General features: G+C 44.5%; 1 protein-coding gene across 2 annotated transcripts; it reads left to right on the top strand.

Moving 5' to 3' along the window:
- The first annotated feature begins 4750 nt into the window (after nt 1-4750).
- tpbg (trophoblast glycoprotein) lies at nt 4751-16902 on the top strand. Of its 2 annotated transcripts, XM_078400235.1 has the most exons (2): nt 4751-5907; nt 16851-16902. In XM_078400235.1, the coding sequence occupies exons 1-2, from the start codon at nt 4751-4753 to the stop codon at nt 16870-16872; spliced, it is 1179 nt and encodes a 392-aa protein (XP_078256361.1). In that variant the 3' UTR covers nt 16873-16902. The 2 variants fall into 2 exon arrangements, with proteins under 2 accessions (XP_078256361.1, XP_078256360.1); XM_078400234.1 differs by lacking the exon at nt 16851-16902 and having other exon boundaries at nt 4751-6349.
- The last annotated feature ends 1125 nt before the right edge of the window (nt 16903-18027 follow it).

Raw genomic sequence — 18027 nt, 5'->3', positions numbered from 1 at the left:
CTGCTCTGATCAACATTTCAGGCAATGCAGTGTGTGTATTGCCAGATCACAATCCCGTGTAAAATCATGGGGTCGGGTTTATTGCCATGTACGCGGAAAGGGAACAATGAAATCCTTACTTGCAGCTGCACACCAGATATGTAAACTTAGTACTCAGTAGACACCATAATAAACAACAAAAAGTTCACTTTATGTGTGTGTGAATGTGTATATATACACACACGTATATATGTGTGAGTGTGTGTGGATACACTGAAATATTTTGTATGTGTGTGCGTATATTATAACAAATCCTCAGCTTGCTTCTGTTTCTGATTCCCTTAACTGTTACCTGAAAACGACATCTTTAGTTAATTGACACATCTGCACATGCAGTCTATTTCTCCATCTATTCTATATCAAAATGCTACACGATTTCCAATACCCGGATCAAATTCTTTATGCGCGCTCTTTCTGAACTTCGCTACATATACCTAATTCCAGATTTTTGTTCATCGTTGCCAATACCGGCCCGAGGAGACATAGTAATAAAAACTTTCTTCCGGCATATAAACCAAAAACTTCGTCGGAGTTCTGGGTTTTCTTTTAGACTCTCCACTAGAGCACACGGGTTTTTACAATGTGAGGACGGATCTACCCAACGGGAGATGATGCCTTTTGTTGCGTGCATCATCGGCGGATCCCGGAGCATTGGTCCTTCGCTCCAGTAACAACTTCATCTGAGGAATTTGCAACATGTGGGAATGCATCCACAAGGTTTTAATGAAACCGAGCCTGAAAGAAGGGAAACATCGCCCGTGCATTCGTTCCACAGTAACTGCCTGAGCCGCTGCTGAGCTCCTCCAACACTCTGTGTTTTGATCAAGATTCCCAGCATCTGCATTTTTCTTATGTCTCCTGAACATTGCACCTGAGCCCGCTCTCACCTGTCCGGGTAAATCTCAACCCCACACATTTCTGCTTGGACACAGGACAACAATTGCAGGCTGGGCAAAATGCCCGTCGTCGTCAAACCTCCCCGCAGTTCAGAGAATTTAATTGAGCAGGAGCAGAGCGGGAGAAGGGAGGTTGGACTGGGAAACTGGATAAGACGGCAGTTTAAAATAGTCATAGAGTAATGGAGGGCGGAAACAGGCCCTTCGGCCCAATCTGCCCACACCGACCAATATGTCCCATCTACACTTGTCCCACCTGCCTGGGTGTAGTCCATATCCCTCCAAACCTGTCCTATCCATGCACCTGTCTAACTGTTTCTTAAACGTTACAATAGTCCCTGTTTCAACTACCTCCTCTGGCAGCTCGTTCCACACATCCACCACCCTTTGTGTGGAAAAGGTTACTACTCAATTTCCTATTAGATCTTTTCCGCTTCACTTTAAACCTGTGTCTTGTGGTCCTCGATTCCCCTACTCTGGGCAAGAGACTCTGTGCATCTATTCCTCTCCTGATTGATCTAAAACGTTGTAAGAAAGCGTGTTAGTGAAGCCAAGTAACGCACAAAAGACACGACATTTTGTATAAACGATTCCAGTCCCCTCACCTGTAACAGATATCTGAATTTGAAAGCAAAATAGTTCCAAGGAGAGGACGGAAAGCATATCTAAATATTATTAATATTATTATTATTACTATTATTATGTAGGAAAATAACTGCAGATGCTGGTACAAATCGAAGGTATCACAAAAAGCTGGAGTAACTCAGCGGGTCAGGCAGCATCTCAGGAGAGAAGGTATTTATTCACAAAATGCTGGAATAACTCAGCAGGTCAGGCAGCATCTCAGGAGAGAAGGAATGGGTGACGTTTCGGGTCGAGACCCGTCTTCAGACTGATTTTTAAAAAGTATTATTATTATTATTATTATTATTATTATTATTATTATTATTATTATTATTATTATTATTATTATTATTATTATTCTGTTTTCTATGTTTGTATAAAGCTATGTCTTTCTATTTGATAACCCCAGCTCGGTAAGTTTTTACTGCCACAAAAATATTGTTCCAGTTTCACTGTATCTCTGCTGCTATGTAAATACTCACGCCCAATGCATTTCCAAACAAATCGCGACCCTGGCAATATGTTTGAAGGCAATCAGTCTGAAGAAGGGTCTCGGCCCCAAACGTCACCCATTCCTTCTCTCCCGAGATGCTGCCTGACCTGCTGAGTTACTCCAGCATTTTATGAATAAATCTGGCAATATGTTTGGTTTAAAGGCAAATCTGATATTTCTTCAGAAATGTCCAAGTTTCGTCTGTCCCAAGCGACCCAGAACACGCGCAAACAGACTGTATTCGCAGACTTTTATGCTTTAGAGGTGTGAGAGGGGGGTGCGATCATTTTAAATGGTACAGTATTCCGTCGCCCGATTCAAAAAGCGACTCGGCAAATCAGACCCGGCGTTCACATACCCCACCGAGAACCGTGGGTGGAAGGAGGGGGTTGGAGAGTGGGTTAGTTGAAACCCATGCCCCGTTTTCCACAAGAGTTCCTATATCCTGACATAGGACGACGGGCAAACAGACCAATACATCGGAGACACATGGAAATGCACATGCCGGAATCTTGAGTAAAACACAAAGTGCCGGAGTAATTCAGCGGGTCAGGCAGCAACTGTGGGGGGGATGGACAGGCGACGTTTCGGGCCGGGAACACTTCTTCAGATGCTGAAGTCTGAAGAAGGGTCCCAATCTCAAACGTCGCCTGTCCATTCCCTCCACAGACTAATAATACATTACATATGCAGCCCGATCTGTAGCGGGCACCTGCAATCTATTAACGAGGATCAAGTATCCGCTCCAACTATTCCAGAAATGTATAAACAAAACCCCATGTTTTCAAGGTAACAGGCTCGGCCCATTCTGTTTATGAAAGGCGATGGGGGTTTCATTGGCCTTTGAGAAACATTCTTCCTATTTAAACACAAAAATGCTGAAGCAACTCAGCGAGATGGGCTTCTTCAATCTGAAGAAGGGTCTCGACCCGAAACGTCACCCATGCCTTCTCTCCTGAGATGCTGCCTGACCCACTGAGTCACTCCAGCATTTTGTGTCTATCTTCGGTGTAAACCAGCATCTGCAGTTCCTTCCTACATACTTCCCATTTACCCTTTGTTTAGAACAATTGTTACACCAAGTGAATATATTACCCACTTTTCCTCTCCCCTTTGTTTTTAAAGAACGATTTTAATGTGTTACAATAAGAAAATAACTGCAGATGCTGGTACAAATCGAAGGTATTTATTCACAAAATGCTGGAGTAACTCAGCAGGTCAGGCAGCATCTCAGGAGAGAAGGAATGGGTGACGTTTCGGGTCGAGACCCTTCTTCAGACTGACACATACACACACACACACACACACACTCTGTCTCTCTCTCACACTCACACTTCTTCAGTCTGAAGAAGGGTCTCGACCCGAAACGTCACCCATTCCTTCTCTCCTGAGATGCTGCCTGACCTGCTGAGTTACTCCAGCATTTTGTGAATTAATGTGTTACAAGTTCTCTCCTAAACACACACGAACAGCTGGTTTGCAGTGTTTAATCGCAGCATGTAAGTGGAGGTGCAGGATGGGGAGATGTCTTCCTTTCGGTTATGAAGTGCAGCAATCACAACACGATGCACTCAATAGTCTCCCTCCACGAACAGAGAAGCAAAGCGCCGTTTCCTTTCAGTGCCCTGGTAGCGGAGACGTGGTGATTCGGCGAATACCCCCCCTCTCTCTGTTCGAATAGTCCTATCACTGGGACACAGCGAATCATGTCCGTTCTCGCAGCGATTGGCAGAGAAATCCTTGAAACGCGTTAAAATTAAACCAGGGTCCAGTTAAAAAAAAGGGGGGGGGGGTGGGGGAGAAGTGGAGGAGGTGGCGCTCTGGGGTTTTCTGGACACGATTGGATCAGTTACCCCTTTGTGTGTGTGTGTTTGTGTTTTAATATATTCCCGCTGAGCAGGATTGATCATCGAGCCATCAAAAACAAGAGGCTCAAGAACAAGTTGAATTTTTTTTTAAAACCAAGACTCTGAACAAGTAACCCGAGACTTTGGGAGCAGGTTCTTGGAAGGGATTTGACCAACGTGGGGCGGGCGAGGAAGCGGGGACTTGCAGCCGGCGCTGGAGGTTGGGGGGCGAAGGAGCGGCTACAAACGCGGCAGAAAAAAGTTCAGATCGCCGAGGAAGTGGGGGGGGGGGGGGGGGGGGGGGTGGGGGGGGGAGGAAGGGATTGCGTGGAAGAGGCGAGAGAGGTGAGGGGGAGTGGGACCGGGGGCGGGGCGCTTGCAGGAGCGCGTTGAAACCACACACACTCACATACACACACACACACACACTCTGTCTCTCACTCACTCTCTCAGAGCAGGAGGAGTTTCTAGGCTCGGCGGTGCCTCTGATTTCTTCCATTAAAACCTCCGGGCTCCTTTTGCTTCCCCCCCACCCCCCATCCATCGATTATAATCCTCGGCCTCTGGCAAAGATTTAGATCGTTTGCAACAGCCGACCCGATACATTTCCCTCTCTCTCCCTTCTCCAGAACAAACCTTAAACTCCCCCCCCCCCACCCTCTCTGGCCCCCACCCTCTCAGGCCCCCTCCACGCCGCCAGTGTGTGTTCCCTCTCTCTCTCTCTCTCCCTCCTCTAAAACAAACCTTAAACTCCCCCCACCCTCTGGCCCCCTCCAGTGTGTGCGCGCATTTTGCAGAGGTTGCAATCTTTGCTGGGTTGGTTGGTGGGTGGGTGGGTGGGCAGGGAGAGCATGCCTGGGTGCAGCCCGGTGCAAAGTTTGTGCCGCCCGGAGGGGTCTCGGGTCTGTGTCCCGTCTCGGCCCACCCCGCCCCTGCCTCTCTCGTTGCCCCTTCTCCTTCTGCTGCTATTGTTGCAGTTGCAACTCCACGGCTCGGCCGCCTCCTCCTCCTCCTCCTCCATGTCCTCCAACCCTTGCCCCATGCTCTGCGAGTGCTCTGAGCCGCCGACCAAGGTGAAGTGCGTGAGCAGGGAGCTGAGCTCCATCCCCAGCGACATCCCGGCCGCCGTGGAGAGGCTGTTCATCACCGGCAGCGGCATCTCCTCCCTGGGCGCCGGCTCGTTCGGCCGCCGCCTCGAACACCTGCTCAGCCTCAACCTGAGCGGCAACAAGATCGACAGCATCGAGTCGCTGGCGTTCGCCTCCATGCCCAGCCTGCGGCAGCTGGACCTCAGCAACAACCCCATCTCCACGCTTCACCCAGAGGCTTTCGGAAACTCCCACAGCCTGCGGGAGCTCAACCTGAGCCGGGCGCTACACAACGACTCGATGGCCGAGCAAGTGTCCGACCTGCTCCAGAACGGCTCCCTGGACAACCTGGTGCACCTGGACATGTCCCACAACGACCTCTTGTACATGCCCGCCAGAGCCTTCTCACGCCTGACCAGCCTGCGGCAACTGCAACTGGGCAACAACTCCTTCGTCTCCTTCAGAGACACTTTCCAAGACCTCAACCTTCAGCTGCTCGACCTCAGGTCCAACGCCCTGAAGACGGTGAGCAACGGCACGTTGGTCGAGTTGAGCGGTCAGCCCCAGCTGAGGGTGGACCTGCGGAACAACCCATTCGTCTGCGACTGCGGCCTCAAGGATTTCTGGGCTTGGCTTCAAATCACCGACAAGGTGGTGGAGAAACGCAGCTTGCTCTGCTCGTCGCCAGGGAGCCTAGGAAATAAATCCATCCTCCTAGCTCGCTACTCCGACTTGCAGTGTTCCTACCAAGGGGGCATGGAGAGCGTGTTGCAAACTTCGTACGTCTTTCTCGGGCTGGTCTTGGCCCTGATCGGGGTGATCTTCATGTTTGTCTTGTACCTGAACCGAAAAGGCATCAAAAAGTGGCTTAACAACTTCAGGGATGCGTGCCGAGACCACATGGAAGGCTACCATTACCGGTACGAAATTAACTCTGATCCCAGGTTGACAAACCTTAGTCCTAGTTCGGACGTGTAATGTACAATGACGGGGGAGGAGAACAAAAAAAGACTTTATTCGGGACTAAATACGACCTGGATGGATTTTTTTTTTAAAGAAATTATTCATTATTTGTAATCTCAATGCATGATGACATCTATTCATTTCAGATGGTTTTAAAGTTACTGTCGCACCATGGAACTCCGACAGTGACTAAAAGGTTTGACACTCAAAGTGGGACCGGTTCCATGCGCTGCTGTGCATGTGTGTGTGTGTTTTGTGTGTTTATGTGATCCTTAGCTCTCTCTTTTACGACCTGCGGTGAAACTGTGCCAAAAACAAACAAAATAACAGGGAGGCTGCTAGAAGGCAGTGCTAGCCTTCAAACCTTGTGCTCAAGAGTAGACTACTTCTTGAAACTTACAAAGGGGATCTTATAGAAACATCTAAAATTACAAAAGGACTGGACAAGCTCGATGCAGCAAAAATGTTCCCAATGTTGGGCGAGTCCAGAACCAGGGGCCACAGTCTAAGAATAAAGGGGAGGCCATTTAAAACTGAGGGGAGAAGGAACTTTTTCACCCAGAGAGTTGTGAATTTGTGGAATTCTCTGCCACAGAGGGCAGTGGAGGCCAAATCACTGGATGGATTTAAGAGAGAGTTAGATAGAGCTCTGGGGGCTAGTGGAATCAAGGGGTATGGGGAGAAGGCAGGCACGGGTTACTGACTGTGGATGATCAGCCATGATCACAATGAATGGCGGTGCTGGCTCGAAGGACCGAATGGCCTCCTCCTGCACCTATTTTCTATGTTTCTATGATTTGGACTTCCAATGTATCCTAGTCGGGGAGGGGAAGGATTCATTGCTGCAGTAACCGCCTCGCCGTTTTCATAGAATAATAAGTCAGAACAGAATTGCCTGGAGCAATAAAACAAAACGGTGGGGCAGCTAACATTGTTTTTAAACTTCCCAAATTCGGAAGTTTTATCGTCCAAGCGATGTCCCATCACAAAACAACCGACTGCTTATCAGAAATTCCAGCCGCTTAAATCTGGCCCCCAGTCAATAGAACGAAACGGGAGGCGCCGTCTAATTTAAGTGCAACCATAGCGTTTTTTTTTGTTCGCCTTTAAAAAAAAAAAAGTTTACCTGCCTCCCACTAACTTTGCGAAATCACTAACAATCCTCAGTTTTGTTTTGCGTAGGAAGGGATTTCAGATGCTGGTTTGCTCTCTAATTTCAAGTAACCCCATGCATTCCCTCTTTGCTTTGGAATGGAAGGTGGGTCGGTCGTCAGTCAGTCAGTCTGCTCCAGTGGAACGGGGCGCTGTTTGAAAACAGCTGGATGCACAAAGATCAAGGACTCTCCTGGTCCCCCACCCCCATTCAATAGCACGCCCTCCGGAGTTCGGAGAGCGGTTTAATTGATGTTGTCCGCAGGCCTCTCTCTCTCTCCCCCAGTCTCACATTGTGTGAGAACTGCGAAATAAATCCCGCTTGGCAACAGCCTATTTCAAAGGAGCACACGCGGGTGAAAAAACAGCAAAGTAATGGTGAAAACTGAGCCCCGCGAGTTGATGTGGATTTTTATTGAAAGGTGAACTGAGACGAGGAAAAACTTTTTCAGTCAGAGAGTTGTGAATCTGTGGAATTCTCTGCCTCAGAAGGCAGCGGAGGCAAATTCTCTGAATGCATTCAAGAGAGAGCTAGATAGAGCTCTTAAGGATAGCGGAGTCAGGGGGTATGGGGAGAAGGCAGGAACGGGGTACTGATTGAGAATGATCAGCCATGATCACATTGAATGGCGGTGCTGGCTCGAAGGGCCGAATGGCCTCCTCCTGCACCCATTGTCTATTGTGCATTGTGAGAGGAAGGAACTGCAGATGCTGGTTTGAACCGAAGTTAGACACAGAAATGCTGGAGTAACTCAGCGGGACAGGCAGCATCTCTGGAGAGAAGGGATGGGTGACGTTTCGGGTCCAGACCCTTCTTCAGACTAGTCAGGGGGAAGGGGAAACGAGAGTTATTGAAAGTGCATCTCTTCAAATCTCTTTTGAAAGAGGGAATGAAAGGGTTACTTGAAATGTGAGAGTTTGACAAAAATACAACTTTTAGCAATTAGTGGGGGAAAAAAATATTTTTTATAGGCAGGAGGCACAAAACACAGAGACACTGTGGTAAGGAATGGTGCAGAGAGGGCATGTAAATAACAAATATTTGCACGGACAAGCCTGCATTATTTATAAAAAGTAGTAAATTAGATTCTCAGCCCGACAGTAAAACGTTAGAATCTGAATGCTTTAGCACGACTTGGTAATAATGCATGAATGCTCTGGGGAAGGGGTGTACTGGGGTAATACTAGAAACTCGTTAGCCAGTGAATAAATCCAGCTCATAACATTTGTTCATTTCCTCAGCATGAACGAGCCTTGCCACATCACAACAGCAGGGAACCTTGGCAATGTAGACAATTGACTGCTTCCATGTGCAGCTTATTTCATCTGAGCCTGACTAGTTGATTCATTTAGTTCTTCTGTGCAGATGCATGTCACAGGAGTGGAAGCATTCCCACCACTTGCATGCCCTAGAGTCCTACAGCGTGAAAACAGAACCTGTGGCCCAACTTGCCCACACCAGCCAACATGTCCCACCTACACTAGTCCCGCCTGCCTGCGTTTGGCCCATATCCCTCTAACACTGTCCTATCCATTTACCTGTCTTAAATGTTTCTTAAAACGTTACGATTGTAAATATGTGCTGTGGAAAAAGTTTAAAGTTCCCTTCCTCTGCAATTTTAAAGTTCAACCTATGACTCTATGACTAACCAGAGAGCTGACATTTTGCACAACTTACAGTGGGGAGGTTTGATGGAATGACTTGCTAAAAACCAGATGGGTTTGGGAAATTGCGCCAAGCTGATGTTTATGATCTTCAGGTTTGTAATCTCCTATCACTCGTTTTGAAAATGTTGCCAGCGCTGTGGGAGATAGCGAGCTGGATGACGCACTGCTAGTTTTGGCAAAGAATGAAGCTTTGCAAGTTGCTGCAGACTTGCTGTCCCTCCTCAGTCCCAAGCAGCAGGCAGTTCTTTGAACACTTTTGCTGTAATAACACACCAGGTTGTAGAACTTGTATCAGCTGATGCCTCAGAGAAATCTGCAGACAGTGACTAAAATCACATCCTGAATTTGCAATCTTGGTGACACAATATATATCGGGCAGAGGAAAGACCTCACGAGTTGAATAGAAAATCGTCACTATAATGATGTGGCAGAAGCCCTTGTAAGCTCTGAGCTGTCACCGATATTTGTTTCATAATGCAACCTAAAGCCAGAACTATTAGGAAACAGCCACCGTCTTCTTTATCAGCATCTCCTCTATTTAATCTATCCAAAATCCACTTGAAATAGCTATTTTCTACTGGTGTTAATCATTTGGATTCCTACAGCAGAGAGGGCAGCATAAACTACCACAATACAGCTGATGACTTGTATTCAGAATCCATTCGTTCGAAATGTATATATTTATTTATATAAGATGAGTTTACTTATGAAACGATACTGACGTGCGTTGCTTAAATGCGGGGTTATATCCTGAATTTCACCTATTTGCCTGGTCATATGTAAATTTTAAAAAACAGGTAGCTCGGTCTTTTTATAAGCTGTTGTTCTTAAACAGATTCGAATTTTTGTTCGTTGTTCTTTTTTAAAATTGTCATTTAAAAAAAAAAAATCCTTCACTTGTGAATTATTTTTCTGCGGGAGAAGACGAGCAGGTATGATTGTGTCATTGATCAGAGGAAGAAGTAAAGCGAGAGGCAGAAATCTAGGTCGAGGCCATCTGGAGTGCATTTTATTCTGATCTATATATAGGTTTCCGCAGTGAAGAGATGGCGAGAAATGTGCTGAATACAGCGTTCTACCATGTCACATCAATGACTGGTACCCATCGGGCTTCTAGATCCTCGCGACGCTAACAAGGCCGTGATGGGGACGGCTGGGTTGGGGTTGGGAGGGGGGGAGGGAAGTGCATTTATTTATTTTGTCCTAATGATGCCACTGATGTAGCCATCAAGAAATATCTTGTCAGCAACAGAATCATTGCATGCGACAAACAAAAAAGCAGTGTAATAGAAGTTGGAATAAAAGGAAAGTCACATTCCTGGGGCCCTGATGAATGTAAGCTGTATGTTGACTGCTTAACAATGGCTTTGTTAACTTTTATTAAGAAAATAAATACTATTGTAGCTCGTTTCTGGTCTTAATTTGCTACGCATTTAATCATTAATATTGATTATACATGTTGTGTATGTGCAATCTATGCATATGTGTGAGAGATAGAGTTGCTGCCGGGTATAGTTGATACCTGTACTTGCTGTCAACGTCAAATGCATCTTCTCCACGGTGATCGGAAGCTAGTCATTTTCATTTAAAAAGTTGTGGTAGTCATAAGGAATAGGAGTAGAATTAGGCCATTCAGCCCATCAAGTCCACTCCACCATTCAATCATGACTGATCTATCTCTCCCTCCTAACCCCATTCTCCTACCTTTTCCCCATAACCCTTGACACCCGTACTAATCAAGAACTTTACGATTTCTGCTTTAAAAATACCCATTGACGAGGCCTCCACAGCTGTCTGCGGCAAAGAATTTCACAGATTCACTACCCTCTGACTAAAGACATTTCTCCTTGTCTCCTTCCTAATAGAACATCATTTAATTCTGATGCTGTGACCTCTGGTCCTAGACTCTCCCACTAGTGGAAACATCCTCTCCACAGCCACTCTTTCAGTGAACAGCGGACAGTTTAGTGAACAAGAAGTAGTTCTGACTAATTAGAAGATAAGTCATTCATCATTGAAACAGTAATGCCCGGTCATTCTGCGTGTGATCTGGTTTCCTTTGACTCCCCTGACGTGCAAGTGGGATGTTGAGTACCTGCAGCAGGCTCCATCCATATTTCTTACAGACTCAGCCAGCCTCGCGGCGTTTACTGAGTCTGTCACGGGCAGATGTTACTGTCTTGTGGTAAAGTTACATAAACCAAAGCCAAGGATGAGTGTAACAATGAAAGACCATCTGTGGAATTCTCTGCCTCAGAAGGCAGTGGAAGCCAATTCTCTGAATGCATTCAATAGAGAGCTAGATAGAGCTCTTAAGGATAGCGGCGTCAGGGGGTATGGGGAGAAGGCAGGAACGGGGTACTGATTGAGAATGATCAGCCATGATCATTTTGAATGGCGGTGCTGGCTCGAAGGGCCGAATGGGTCCTCCTGCACCTATTGTCTATTGACCAAGACCAAATACACACAGGCTGCTGAATAATGGTGACATGAATTTATACGAGTCTTTGATAGAAACCGTTTGAAAGCAATGATTAAAAAAAAAAACATGCAATCGGACAAACAAAAACATAGTTAAAAAGGCAGGTTTCAAGAAGACTTTCACAAATAGAAGCAATGGGCTTTAGGAAATAATGTTTTTAACCACTGGAGCTGAAGAAGCTAAAGGAATCAGGGCGGCACAGTGGCGCAGTGGTTGAGTTGCTGACTTACAACACCAGAGACGGGTTCGATCCTGACAACAGGTGCTGTCTATATGGAGTTTGTATGTTCTCTCTGTGACCCTTGTGGGTTTTCTCCGGGTGCTCTGGTTTCCTCCCACACTCAAAGACGTACAGGTTTGTAGATTAATTAGCTTCGGTAAAAAATTGTAAATTGGCCTGAGTGTGTAGGTTAGTGTTAGATTGTTGGTCAGCATGGACTCGGTGGGCCAAAGGGCCTGTTTCTGCGCTGTATCTCTAAAGTCTAAAGTAAAGGACTGCGTTCACCTATGGAGGTGGGTAGAGTGGTACATGGCAGTGGTCAGAAGTGAAGAAGATGTTCTGACTGATGCTCTTCCCCAGGTACATGCTGCTCTGCAGGTACATTATGTGCAGCCATGGTTTATGGGGTGTGTTGGCAAAACCCATCTTCAATTCTCTCCTCATCCTAGTCCTCTTGGAGTTTGCACAGATATTGTGCATTGGGCCGTGGAAGAAGTACTTGAAAATAATAATTTGGATTTTTAATTTATTTTCTTAGAGACGTAACCCAATGCAGATGTGTGATAACAGAGGTGATAGACTAACAGAACTTAACAGAACAAAATATGTCTATTGGATTTTATAAATTCATTGGACTTGATCGTCTGATGTGGAAGTTGATGCTGGGGAAACCATAAGCATGGCTAATGTAAGAAAATAACTGCAGATGCTAGTACAAATCAAAGGTATTTATTCACAAAATGCTCGAGTAACTCAGCAGGTCAGGCAGCATCTTTGGAGAGAAGGGATGGGTGACGTTTCGGGTCGAGACTTTTCTTCAGAGTCTGAAGAAGGGCCTCGACCCGAAACGTCACCCATTCCTTCTCTCCTGAGATGCTGCCTGACCTGCTGAGTTACTCCAGCATTTTGTGTATAAGCATGGCTAATGGTCTGTGTAGCACTGAGGAAAGGACAGTGGCATCCATGCTGCAGAATTGTTGATGATCAGGCGTAATTGATAATCAAACGGTGCTGAGGGTTCACATAATATTGGTGTTCTTGCTCAGAGTCTGTGAGGGAGGGGCAGGCAGTAGGATGAGTGACAAATGACTGCCCATGAAAACTTGGCTCGGGTAATCAATCTGTTCACATCTAGAATGGTTCAACAGTTCTTTACCATCACATGTGCAGAGGTACGGTGAAATTATTTTTCTGCATACAATTCAGTAAAGTATTAGCATACCTATACCATTAGCATGATCCCCGATTAGTAAAAGTGTATAAAGTCCACTGAGACCGTATATAAAACTTGTAAAGGTCGGCACAGTGGCACAGCGGTAGAGTTGCTGCCTTACAATGCTTGCAGCGCCAGACACCCAGGTTTGATCCCGACTACGGGTGCTGACTGTACAGAGTTTGTACATTCTCCCCGTGACTGTGCGGGTTTTCTCCAGGTTAATTTTCTTGTAGGTTAATTGGCTTGGGCTTGTATAACTTGGTATAAGTAAATTGTGCCTAGTGCGTGTAGGCTTGTGTTAGTGTGTGGGCATTGCTGGTCGGCGCGGACTCGGTGGGCCAAAGGCCTGTTTCCACGCTGTATCTCTAAACTAAACTAAATTAGTCGCTGGGTTTCTGGACATTTTCAAAAGTTCAGATAAAATTAAAAGTCTTGCGAGCATTTTTTTTTACAATAAACACCCAAAACGGCTGAAAGAATAGTAACCAAGGAGCAGAGTGGAAAAACCAGGAGAGCAAAACTTGTGTTGGGTACATTTAAACCAACAGAAGTAGACCCACATGAGTGTAAGAAAATAACTGCAGATGCTGGTACAAATCAAAGGTATTTATTTCACAAAATGCTGGAGTAACTCAGCAGGTCAGGCAGCATCTCAGTAGAGAAGGAATGGGTGACGTTTCGGGTCGAGACCCTTCTACAGGCCCACATGAGGATAGGTCTCGGGTTTTAAGTATGGTATTATTTTGTGTGCAGCAAAAAAGCTTGTTATCCGATTTAATCTTATCTGGGAACTAAAGTTTAGCTCATTTCTTATTGCTGTATGTTTTCAAATCACCCCACTCAAAAGGTCCAGTGCACCAACGATGTGATTAAGACCAAGCCTGGCTTTCTTCATAAGCAAATAACCAACAAGTCAAATCAACTGTGTGGACAGGTTATTTGGCACGGTCATTTATGTGTCGAAGGAAGCTGAGTTAATTGTCACCAACAAAGAAAGTGAAAGTGGAATGAAATGGAGATTTTGCTTCTTTGACTGAAATTTGCTTGGAAACAATGGATATTAAAAAAATCATATTTTGCTGTTATATTTTGCATGAAAGGTATTTCATTTGTCATTGATGTTTTCTGTTTTCTTCTTACAATAAGAAATAAAATAGAAACAAGTAGACATTCTGCTTTGAGTACAATTAGAAAACTGTAGCCAAAATATATATATATATATATATATATATATGAAATTAGGCTAGTTTACAAGGTTTGGTTTAAAATGTATTTGTGCTAATACAAATGTAAAATATTACAATCACTGCAATCGGTCAGTGCACATGTTTCTCATTCTATTAAAACATATTCCTCAAGGTATTTACGAATGGTAACTTTGAACAATATTCTAACTGCAATTGAAAATAAATTCATGATGAAAAATAAGCATTGAAAGTCAGTGAGTCCAGTCATTGTGAACAGTCCTTTTTAATAATTAAACAACATTACTTTAAAAAGTCTTATACTAGGTGTGTTGCTAATAAATTAAATGCATTTTAATAAGAAAACTTTAAAGAAAAAAATGTTCCTATTAGTGCCACTGTGTACAAGAAAATTAATGCAATTTGAAAGGTTTAGTAGAAGGTCATTAGGTCATAAATGATAGGAATGGAATTAGGCCATTCGGCCCATCAAGTCTACCCCACCATTCAAACATTTTTGATCTATCTCTCCCTCCTAACCCCATTCTTCTGCCTTCTCCCCATAACCCCTGACACCCGAGCTAATCAAGAACCTATCTATCAGAATAGAATGTGTGGAATCTCACAATTACATCAGTGAGCATGGCATGATTTGAGGCTGTGACTTTACTTGGGTGAATTAAGTCTTGAACTAGCGTAGAAGATCATGGAAAAAACAAAGACATAAGTGGTTTGGGATATAATTCCTTTATGTTTTAAACTCCCTGATCATTTGCAAGGATCAACCCAAAAATGATCTACTAAAATGAGCACACACCCGACCCCCATCTGTATAAAAGTAGTTTAATTCCCCAGAGACCATTCTAACACAGTGAAATGTCATCTTTTGAGGTGTAACCTTGAGACATAGCAATTTGAGCAACTGCACTCTCTTTGATTTTGTCTATTAAATTCTGAATGTGTTTGCACAAGAGTGGAATTAACATTTTGTTATTTGGTTAATTTTAGAGTCTGAGAGCTTAACAGCATGGTAACAGGCCATTCAACCCACTTTGTCCATGCTGACCAAGTTGCCGTACTGGGCTAGTCTCATTTGGAATTTAGAAGGATGAGAGGAGATCTTATCGAAACATATACGATTATTAAGGGGTTGGACACGTTAGAGGCGGGAAACATGTTCCCAATGTTGGAGGAGTCCAGAACCAGGGGCCACAGTTTAAGAATAAGGGGTCGGCCATTTAGAACTGAGATGAGGAATTTTTTTTTCAGTCTGAGAGTTGTGAATCTGTGGAATTCTCTGCCTCAGAAGGCAGTGGAGGCCAATTCTCTGAATGCATTCAAGAGAGAGCTAGATAGAGCTCTTAAGGATAGCGGAGTCAGGGGGTATGGGAAGAAGGCAGGAACGGGGTACTGATTGAGAATGATCAGCCATGATCACATTGAATGGTGGTGCTGGCTCGAAGGGCTGAATAGCCTCCTCACCTATTGTCTATTGTCTATTGCCTGCATTTGGCGCATTGTCCTCTAGACCCTTCCTCCCCACATATCTGTCCAAATGTCTTTCAAAAGCCATAATCGTGCACAGAGCCAACAGGTAATTGTGGTTTTAAAAAGATTTCAGCCCAATGTAACTACCACTTGAGAGTTTGCAAAATATCTCCAAACATTTTGATAAAGCTGATCAGGATCAACTTCAGTCCTGACAGAGTACAAACAGGCTGGTTTGCCCTCCAGTATGTAAATAATGTAAATTTGACTATACATGCAGGTTGAGTGCTATTTTCCACCTGACCTTTTCGTTGGACCAGTTCTAACCTTTAAGTTGTGTCCAATCTATAGGCGGTCACAGTGGCGCAGTGGTAGAGTCGCTGCCTTGCAGCACCAGAGACCTATGTATTGTCCCTAGTGTGTCGGATAGTGCTCGTGTATGGGGTGATAGATGGTCAGCGTGGACTCAGTGGGCCGAAGAGCCCGTTTCCACCGGGTATCCCTTAAACTAAAACTAAAACAAACAAAAATATCCATCAGGTGCTTTCATTCTTGAGCAAAAACGAGATTGTTGGAGCAATTCAGTTATTGGTAATATCCACTGAAAATGTAATGATCTTAACTCGAGGTTTATTTGATTTTATGGGTTTAAACCCCTAGCCCCATTCCCCCCACCTTTGTGTTATATATTATATTTCTACTCAGAATTTGCTTTTATTAATACCGTGATCAGTCGAGCTGTTTATGTTGAAAGCGGATTTTAAAAAAAGACAGATGCTGCAGTCATTTAATTACATCTGTTGGAGGTATGCTTCATTGGTAAAGCTGTACATAGCTATGCAAATCTAAACACGGCCCAAAACAGGCTTCAGTTTAGTTTATTGTCATGTGTACCGAGGTTTTGTTGCGAGCTAACCAGTCAGTGGAAAGACAGTACATGATGACAATCAAACAATTTACAGTGTCGAGATACATGATAAGGGAATAACGTTCAGTGCAAGGTAAAGCCAGCAAAGTCCGATCAAGGATAGTCTGAGGGTCACCAATGAGGTAGATAGTAGTTCAGGTCTACTCTCTGATTGTGGTAGATGATTCAGTTGCCTGATAACAGCTGGGAAGAAACTCCCTGAATCTGAAGTCTGAAGAAGGGTCTCGACCCGAAACGTCGCCCATTCCTTCTCTCCTGAGATGCTGCCTGACCTGCTGAGTTACTCCAGCATTTTGTGAATAAATACCCTGAATCTGGAGGTGTGCGTTTTCACACTTTTTCCTGATGGGAGAGGGGAGAAGAGAGAGTGGCCAGGGTTAATTCAACAGAAGATACATAAACATAACGTTGGAAATACTGACAGCCTTTCTCTTTCAGATACTAATGGGTCTGTTTTGAATTCCTGTACTTGTTCTGCGGTAACAGAAAGAGATTCCAATATCCAGTCAGAAAGATGAGGTTTCATGGTTATAACTTGCCTGGATGTTCTGTTTAATTTCAGAGACTCATGCTGGAAAATATGAATTACTTATGAAATCATGTTTCCATCGATGGACCACAAAAGACAAAGTGATCAAGTTTGATTGTTACTGTGATATTCTTGTGTATCTCACCAAGTGTTAGCAATCTTGGAGATTCATCAGATTTCTATGTTATATCTTGCACTAAATGTTATGTTATCCTTTATCTGTCTACAACAGACACTTGATTGTATTCGTGTGCAGTCTTTTCTTTGACAGGATAGCACACAAACTGAAGCTTTTCACTGTACCTCGTTACAAGTTACAATAGTAAACCAAACTAAACTAAACTAAATCCTTTACTCTGTTGAACATTTCATGCTGACACTGCCTCGGCAAGGCCAGCAGCATAATCAAGGATCAGTCGCACCCCGGCCACTCTCTCTTCTCCCCTCTCCAATCAGCCAAAAGGTATAGAAATGTGAAAATGCACACCTCCAGAGTCAGGGACAGCTTGTACCCAGTTATAACCATATAACAATATAACAATTACAGCACGGAAACAGGCCCGTTCGGCCCTACCAGTCCACGCCGACCACTTTCTCTGACCTAGTCTCATCTACCTGCTCTCAGACCATAACCCTCCAAACCCCTCCCATCCATATACCTATCCAATTTACTCTTAAATAATAAAATCGAGCCTGCCTCCACCACTTCCACCGGAAGCTCATTCCACACAGCCACCACCCTCTGAGTAAAGAAGTTACCCCTCATGTTATCAGACAACTGAACCATCCTACCAACAACTAGAGAGCCGTCTTGAACTACTATCTACCTCATTGTAGTTCTACTCAATAACCAAACTCTACAGTTTCCTTTTTGCTCTGGTTTATTTTCACCCACATGTTTAGACCGTAATGTTGTATCCTTATTGTTTTGATGTGTTTACGCTTTATTCTTAATTGTTAACCGTGTGTTTGTGTTGTCATTTGTGAGCGGAGCACCAAGGCACATTCCTTGTATATGCACATACTTGGCCAATAAACTTGTTCAATCATTCATTCATTGGAGACCCTAGGACTATCCTTGATTGGACTTTACTGGCTTTATCTTGCATCAAACGTTATTCACGTTATTTCCTTTATCATGTGTCTGTACACTGTGGACGGCTCGATTGTAACCATGTATTGTCTTTCCACTGACTGGTTAGCACACAAC

Source organism: Rhinoraja longicauda, chromosome 5, assembly GCF_053455715.1.
Source record: "Rhinoraja longicauda isolate Sanriku21f chromosome 5, sRhiLon1.1, whole genome shotgun sequence".
Classification (NCBI taxonomy): domain Eukaryota; kingdom Metazoa; phylum Chordata; class Chondrichthyes; order Rajiformes; family Arhynchobatidae; genus Rhinoraja; species Rhinoraja longicauda.
This window is presented reverse-complemented; position numbering and strand designations above follow the sequence as displayed.